This window comes from Carlito syrichta, unplaced genomic scaffold (genome assembly GCF_000164805.1).
Source record: "Carlito syrichta isolate Samal-C Ts95f unplaced genomic scaffold, Tarsius_syrichta-2.0.1 Scaffold303665, whole genome shotgun sequence".
NCBI classification, from domain to species: domain Eukaryota; kingdom Metazoa; phylum Chordata; class Mammalia; order Primates; family Tarsiidae; genus Carlito; species Carlito syrichta.
In genome coordinates, this window is record NW_007247761.1 from 139,847 (window position 1) to 148,157 (window position 8,311).

The following is an 8,311-nucleotide window of genomic DNA, read 5'->3' on the forward strand; positions in this document are numbered from 1 at the left end:
CTCTGTTGCCCAGACTGGAGTGCAGTGGCCGCTCCCGGCCACCGCAGCCTCAACCTGCTGGGCTCTGGCGATCCTTCTGCCTCAGCTTTCTGAGTAGCCGGAATTACAGGCATGTGCTACAACGCCCGGCTAATTTTTTGATTTATTGTAGAGATGAGGTCTCACCAAGTTGCCCAGGCAGGTCTCGAACCTGCAGGCTCAGGCAATCCACTCACCTCAGCCTCCCAAGGCGTGGGATTACAGGCTGAGCCACCAAGCCTGGCACCTTGTCCATTTTTTAATGGTTTTTTTTCTGTTGATTCATTTGAGTTTCTTATAAATTCTGGGTATGAGGCATTTGTCAGATGCATAGTTTGCAAATATTTTCTCTCCCATTCTGTGGGTTGTCTCTTTACTCTCTTGATGGTTTCTTTGGCCATGTATACTATTTTTAACTAGATAAGGTCCCACCTATCAACATTAGTTTTCACTGCCTTTGCTTTTGATAACTTAGTCATGAATTCATTTCTCAGACTAGTGTCCAGGAGAGTGATTCCAAGGTTTTCTCCTAAGATTTTTATAGTTTGGGGTCTTACATTTAAGTCTTTAATCCATTTTGAGTTAATTTTTGTGTGGTAAAAGGTTAGGGATCCAGCTTCATTCTTCTCCACATGGTTAGCCAGTTTTCCCAGCCTTTCCCCAGTGTTTGTTTTTGCTGGCTTTGTCAAAGATGAATTGGTCAGTGGGCTTATTTCTGGATTTACTATTCTGTTCCATTGGTCTGTGTGTCTATTTTTGTACCAGTACTATGCAATTTTTGTTACTGTAGCCTTGTAGTATAGTTTGAAGTCTGGCTTTGTTCTTTTTTGCTTAGAATTGCTTTGGCTGTTTGGGCTTTCCATATGAATTTTAGTATTCCCTTTTCTATTTCTGTAAAAAGTGATGCTGGTAGTTTGATGGAGATTGTGTTGAATCTGTAGGTTGCTTTAGGCAGTATGGACATCTTAGTGCTACTGAGATTCCAATCCATGTGCCTGGAATGTTTTTCCATTTTCCATTTGTGTCATCTTTGATTTCTTTCAGCAGTATTTTGTAGTTCTCATTGTAGAAATCGTTCACTTATTTGATTAGATGTATTCTGAGGTATTTTGTAGGGGGAAGGTGCTTATGTGAATGGGGTTGTGTTTTTAATTTGGTTCTCAGCCTGTTTGTTGTTGGTGTATAGAAATGCAATTGATTTTTGAGCATTGATTTTTGTATCCCAAGACTTTACTGAAGTTGTTTATCAGTGCTAGGAGTTCCTTGGTGGAATCTTTTAGATTTTCTAGATATAGAAACATATCATCTGTGAAGAGATAATTTAACTTCCTCTTTTTCTATTTGGATACCTCTTATTTCTTTCTCTTAGCCTGAGTGCTCTGGCTAGGACTCTCAGTACTGCGTTAAAGAGGAGTGGTGAGAGTGAAATCTTGGTGTTCTAATTCTTGGGAGAGTGCTTTCAGCTTCAGCTCATTAAGTATGATACTGGCTGCGGATTTGACATAGAGGACTCTTATTATTATTTTTAAAGAGATCAGGACTGAACAGAAGTGTTCTTTCTAGAGAATTGTATTGACATGGAAAACCTTAAGGGAATGCTCCACTTAGGGTCTTTCAGGGTCCCCTGAAAGCAGTCAGATAGAAAAACTTAACAGATCAAATTCATGTCAGGCTTTTGAGCTGAACTCTAGCAGAGATGTTAAATAAATACAGATGTTCAGAAATTTTTCTGTGTAATCATAGGTTCTTGTTGACTTATGCTTTTTAGAAACAGTTATGGAGTACTTACTACATTCTAGAGATGAATTTTATGTATTTATTTTACTTCTCTGTCCTCCCATTGCCTTGTGTCCCACCTTTTCCTTTTGCAGTATTCTTTTGTCCCCAGTAGTCCTCAGCAGTCTCTCTTCTTGTGCCTTAGTGGTCCTTAATCCAACAGTGGGTTTACATTCTGAGGAACGTAAATGAAGTTAATGAGTGATGTTGACTAACAAGCTGCCTTCCCCCTCATCTTTGGTGGTCTGTGTCACGGTCATGGAGTTTCTTGTTCTTGGGCTCATTGGGATTCATTTGTACTTTAGGGCCCAGCAGAAGTAGGGTTGTGAGGTGGGCAGAACTTACCCTTTGTCAGTTCCCTTTCCTGTTAACTGTGATGAGCATCGGTCTGGGTGTGCAGACCTATGTCTCACAGACACATCAGAGCCTGGCTTTCAGGGGAGGAGAAGGGGGGAGTCCTGGGGCCTTGGTGCAGTCTGGCCTTCTGGTAGAGCTCTAATTTTCCCTGGAGATGCATGGGGCAGGGGAGTGAGCTGCAACTGACTGACACCTATCTAATAAGGGGATATGTGTGCACGTGCTTTCATCTGTGCTCTTGTCCTTCCACCTCTCCTCTTTCACTCTCTGAGCATGTGTCATGGGCTGCTTGTCTCCTGGCTTTGCATGCTGCCAGCAGAGCAGTCCAAGAGGCAGCAGTCTACCCTCTCTGTTGGTGCCTTTGAGCCTCTAGGAAGGTGCTCTTGGGCAAGGCTCCTCACTTCCAGCTGGACTGGATAGTTGTTTGTTTCATCCGAGGGGCCCAGAGACAGCTCTGCTTGCCTCTGGCCTTTCAGAGATAACAAACCACACAGCAGCCATTGCCCAGGTGTGGCCACTGGTTTTCCCTAGATCAGGACTAACCCACTGATAGGCCCTTTTGTTCTCACAGATCTCTCTTGAGCAGCATCCTCCTGAACACCTGGTAACTTTGACTCATGGTGGCAAGGCAGACGTGCATCCTTGGCCCCAAAGTGAAAGTGGCATATGACTCTGCTAGGTAGGGACATCCTCCCTGCTCAGTTTGTTCCTGGACTAGAGAAATGAAAGTGTTTGATCTCAGAGGAAACTCTAGCACATCCAAATTATACACAGCAGTCTGTCTTTTGAAGTTGGATTTTCTGTTCCATACCTGCTAGCTAACACTAACATTGTTTTGTTTCTTCTCATCTCAAGGAATTGTGGGAATGTATTCTGCTCCAGTTGTTGTAACCAGAAGGTTCCGGTTCCCAGCCAGCAGCTCTTTGAACCCAGTCGAGTGTGCAAGTCTTGCTATAGCAGCCTACATCCCACGAGCTCCAGCATTGACCTTGAACTGGATAAACCCATTGCTGCCACTTCAAACTGAAGCTCAGTGACCTGGGGTGGGCAGAGGCCAAGCCGCTTTTCCTCCGGTGGGCCCACACAGCCAGACCGAGAGGCCCGTGCACTTTGGAATGGGGGCATGGAACCGCCTGTACAGAGTGACAGAAATTTGGGATGTACCACTGGATTGTAGATGGATTTTTTTTTTCTGTTTCCTGTCTGTCCCCATTTCCCCCCAACCTTTTCCATCCTTTCTCTCTGCCTTCAAAAAAGAAAAAAGTCCCCTGGTTGTCTTAATTTTTTTTTTTTTTAATGAAGACTAGAGGTTGCCAGGCCCCCTATAACTGCAGAACCACCTGCTGTCAGGTGACGCTGAGGGGTGGCTTGGTTCTTCCTTGTGAGTGGAGGCCGGTCAGAGCCAGGAGTAGAGATCTGAGACAGTGAGAGGAAAGAAAGCCAGTGCTAACATTTGTGACCATTCCGCACACCATCGCCACATAGGACTGGTTGGGAATTGTTTGCTGCTGGGGAGGCTGGAAGCACTGCCTTAAGTGCTCTCTTACTCCTGAGAGGAGCTGGGCCAGTCCCACCTCATAGATGGATAGATGGGGCTGGTGTTTGGAGGGAGGGTCACGCCTCAGGGCCCTCTTTGGGGAAGGCAGATGTATGTTCTTATGAGGCAGATGAGAGGGGCTGGGAATGGGTGGCCAGCATGTTGTCCCCATTGGATTCCATTTTTAACTTGACCCAGATTGTCTTGAGCTCCCTTCACTTTCAGAGGGCTACCTCCCTGGGCCAGGCTGTGTAGTGCTTCCCACCCTCAGGCATAAGAATGCAGACTGGCCAAAATGCAGTGTCCTGCTGCTGTGGCCAAGGCCAAAGCCTGCCCTGAGGCCCCGGGCATATATGGGTCCCCTTTCCAGGGCCTGGTTCCCCAAACAATCTCTTTCCCTCTGCTAGCACAGGGAAATCCAGACTCAGGGTTCCAAAAATTCCCCATTCCCAAACCAAACAAATCATGGATCTCCCCCTTAAGGGGTAGAATCAGCCTTTAGAGTTACAAGCCTCTGGAAAGGGAGCAGATCCCCATACAATCAGCCTTCCTCTTCTTTCCCTTCTTGGAACAGCAAGAAGGGCCAAGCAGTCCCCCTTTCCTGCTCCTGGCCGTCTGGGCACTTGTCTGGCTGCTGGCCAGCAGTGAAGAGCCACTAGATAACTCTGCAGGGTTCCTTAGAGAAGTGACATGGCCTAGAGGAGATTCATGGCACCTTTCCTCAGTGAGCTTTGATATGGTCCAAAAAGAGCCTTAAATCAAGACTATTTGTGGTAGAGATGGGTGTGGGGAAGGATGGAGAAGAGTTTAGGTTTGTGCTTTGTAATCTTGGCATCCGTGTTTTGTGCCTGCCCTCCCTCTCGGGGAAGGGCCATGCTTGGCTCTGCTGAAAGCTGCTAACTGGTGACAGGGTGGATCATGGTGAGAAGTGGGGATAAGGTCAGGGGAAGGCTTAAGCTCTGATCCTGCTCTGTATTCCACTTCCCCTTTAGAAGTAGTTTCCTGGTCAAGGGCAAGCTGTGTCTCAGGAAGGTGGCTCCTGTGTGCCTGAGTGTGGTTAAGGCATGGTCCAAAAGCCTTCCCTGGTGGTCAGTCCAGGCAAAGCCCAGAGCGTCTGAGTGTCTTTGACTTCCAGCGGCATCAGGTTGCTCAGAGTTTGAGTTCAGTGAAACAGGGTGTAGTTCTTTTCCACACTCTGTGTGGTCTGGTCGTGCAGGTAGGAAAAAGTCAGTCTAAGTGAAGATTGTGCAGTTCCTAGTGACAGGTGCCAAGAGGTTATGATACGGGTTTCTTGGGTCTGATGTACAGTGTGAATAATGCTTGCAGCTCTTAGCCCTTTTTGATCAATGAAGCACTTTTTTATTAATATTTTCCTTTGTATGTAAAGGAGGAACCATAACTCTCTGTAGCTGTACATATAACCCTTTTCTCCTAAAGAGGAGTCAGTCAATGCTCCTATATTTTTCATTTTTTGTCAAAGCAAGAAGTAAATACTTTAGAATTGTTAAATATATAAATAAAGTGAATAAAGTTGAGTGTTCCGCATGGTAGCATTTGCTAACACTTTCTAATTCTTTGCCCTGTGGTTTATCCCCTCTTCACCCCTTTTCCCTCTTACATAGGAGAAGTGGTTTGAAGTGCTGCTGGGAAACTGACCTTTGGCAAAGGAAAACTACAGATTTCTTTTCAACTCTAGACCTTGGCAAGGAGCCTCACCGTGGTGCCCAAGCACTGAAACACATTTTCGTAATGATTTTGCCCCTAAGATCTCCCAAGCTAAAAGAGGGTAAAGCAGACATCTTGACAGTCAGCTGTTCTTCCTTATCTGAAGAATAGCACATCTGCAGTCCTTAAAAGTACCTCTGGCCTCTAGGCTCCTCTTTTGGCTGCTGCTCTGATATCAGGGCGGCCAGTGCTCTGGCCCCTTAATGTGATGCCACTGGAGGAACATTGGCTGCACCAGGCAGCAGTTAGGAACTGCGGGGAGTGGAAGGAGATGTGAGGTGGGCAGAGAGAGAACATACGAGGCAGAAACAGCACTGGATGTGACTGGCTTAAATGCCCAACCAGAGGGCTCCCCTTTCTCCTCTCACTCAGGGAGGAGCCTCTGCTCCTCAGATCTTCCACTTCTTTTTCCACCAAGCGAGGCTGCAACATCTCTTCACTTTTAGACTAGTTCTTGCTCTTCACAGAGGTGGATTTTCTTTCCCCTCATCACTATTGGGCATCCCTCACATCACCTGGGCCTGTGTGTGAGGTATTAACACAGTTCCTCCTCGGGAAGGTTGATGTTGAGTGGCACCCGGCTCTGGGGTCGCCAGCCCAGCATCTGTGATGAGTTGGCTAGGCTCCCAAGGGTGACCTTCTCAGAGCCCTCCTGAGGGCCTTAACTCTTTGGAGCAGTCTCTCCAAGGTCACTTTTGGATGTCCTTTCTGCCTAAAGTACACAAGCACTTATAAACAGCTCAGCTGGCTCCAGTCTGAAAGCCGTGTCAACCCAGCAGGTGTTTGAGAATATAAGCCTGTTTTCTGGTGGGAGAGGTGCTACCTCAGCCATCTTAAGACCACCAGGGAGCCTAGTCTGTTCAGACCCACTTGTGAAAAACCTGAGTGTGTGTCTACACACAGCCGCTCTTGTTCCTGAGGTCTGTGGTTTAACTCCCAGCGAATTGAATACCGACCTAGCGTAGCCTAGCAAGGCCGTCAGAGGCCCATAAATGGAGAGCTGCTGGGAACAGGAAGACAAAGAGCCCCGATGCTGGTGATATGGATCGAAGACAAGGAACTGCCCTGAGGAAGGAAGCTACACATGGAGAAAGACAGTTTTTTGTGGACAAGGCCAACTTTCTAGATGAATTTGCTCTGAAGTAATGGGTTACTAACAGTGACCTTGAGCAGCCAGGATGTCGTCTTCATCAGAACTTTCCTATCCTGGTGCTCTCATTACTTTCCTTTCTATACTTTGGCCTCCTTAACCTCAGTCCAAAAAAATGAGACAGCTGCCTTAATACACTAAGATTTTCTGGTGAGGAGGTAGAGAAAGTTTTTCCTCTAGTAATTTTGCTTATATGCTCACTTTGTTTTTGTATTAGCAAAGATACCAAGAATTAAAATGATAACTGTCACAGATCTAAAGAAGAGTGAACAGAATGGTGCCAGAGGATCTGTTAAACCATCTCTGGCTATTAAAAACTACCAAAATGGGAATTGAAGGTGTATCCTAGGAAATGATTACAAGCTGCTGTCCTTGAGATGACTGAAATACTTGGCTGCTTGCACGTGAGGCTAGGAGAGCCCAGGCTTATTGAAGTTAACTGTAGTGCCCTGACCTCTATTGATCTTGTAAGAATGAGGACTGAATTGAAGGTACTGTTGTAGGATTTCATTTAGCTGATGCCAATTCAAGTAACCTGTCCCCAGGGCTGCAGCTGTGTCCCCTGATTGCATTAGCAGACGATAGGGCTAACAGCAGAGTTAAAACTGGGTGCTGGGCTGTGGGGCAAAATAACTGATTCCATTTGGAGTTTTGGACAACATGGCAGGAGTCCCAGCTGTTCAGTTTCTAGTCACATTTTTAAGGAGTTTGTTCTAAGTTAAGATTACTGACAAGATTTCTCGAAGGCTGGACCAGATGTTTAAGAGGCTTCTAGTCAGAACTAGAAAGTGACTCTTCTGAGCCTCTGACACTTTAAACATGAGACCTGCTGTCCCCAGCATATAACTGCACTGAAGCCTTGTTCCTCCTGGCTGGTGTGGAGTTCATCTGCTGAATGTTCTGTGCAGATACCAGTTGCCCCCCTGCTCAAGCAGGTCTCTTCTAGGCTAGTCAGGTGCGCAGAGGTATGAGGGCATGGGTGGGGAAGGGGCATCTTCTGAAATGGGACTTAAGTTTTTAAATGCTGCTATTGTTAAAAAAAAATGTACCATTTAAGCTCTTCTATTATGTCTGAGTTCTTAGTCAACTTTTCTTACAGTGCTTATAGCAGTTGTATTTGAATTGTATTTTTAGTGAAATTTGTTTTACATTGGCATTTAAAATTGGTCTTTAACTGCTTCCCAACTGGTTTATAAGATTTTTTAAAAAAATGAAAACGGAACTCATGAGGCTCAGATGCTGTTTAATAAATATACTGTGTGTTACTGCTGACAGTAGTGCTCGCCTATTGTAACAGCATTGATTCTGCTGTAGCCTCAGTGACCATTTAAATCGAATAAATCTGTCATTTTCACCCACAAACAGTTGTTCAGCCCTTAGTTATACAGAGGGGAGCTTAGCAAGGAGGGGGCAATAGGGGCCAGTATTTGTATTCTAGAGGCAGGGTGCATGAATTGCTGATATTTAGAGGTGGGGAGGACCTTAGATCACCTACTTCATGATTTTTATACTGTTCTGTGGGACCATTGTGGGGAGGGACCCCGGGCTCATTCAGAGCTTTATTAGACTTCCAAGTAACATCTGCTATAAAGAAAGGTTTGGGTAGTTAAAAGCCTGAAAACTATTAATTTAATCCAACCTCCTCTTTTAGTGAGGAAACTGAGGCTCAGAGGGAGCAAAGACATTGAGGTTATCCAATGAGTTAACAGCAGAATTTGAATTAAAAACATTCTTCAGTCTTAGATGAT

At 45.6% G+C, this 8,311-nt stretch overlaps 1 protein-coding gene across 2 annotated transcripts in view; it reads left to right on the forward strand.

Annotated features, from left to right (window-relative positions):
- Window positions 1-5,239, forward strand: part of MTMR3 (myotubularin related protein 3) — a 71,426-nt gene extending 66,187 nt beyond the window's left edge. The window contains exon 19 of one of the 2 annotated variants that reach the window (XM_008058948.2): window positions 3,007-5,239. In XM_008058948.2, coding sequence (XP_008057139.1) covers window positions 3,007-3,178 — 172 coding nt within the window. In that variant the 3' untranslated portion in view covers window positions 3,179-5,239. The remainder of the gene's footprint in view (window positions 1-3,006) is intronic. The other variant, XM_021712825.1, reaches the window with a different exon arrangement.
- Window positions 5,240-8,311: the final 3,072 nt, after the last annotated feature.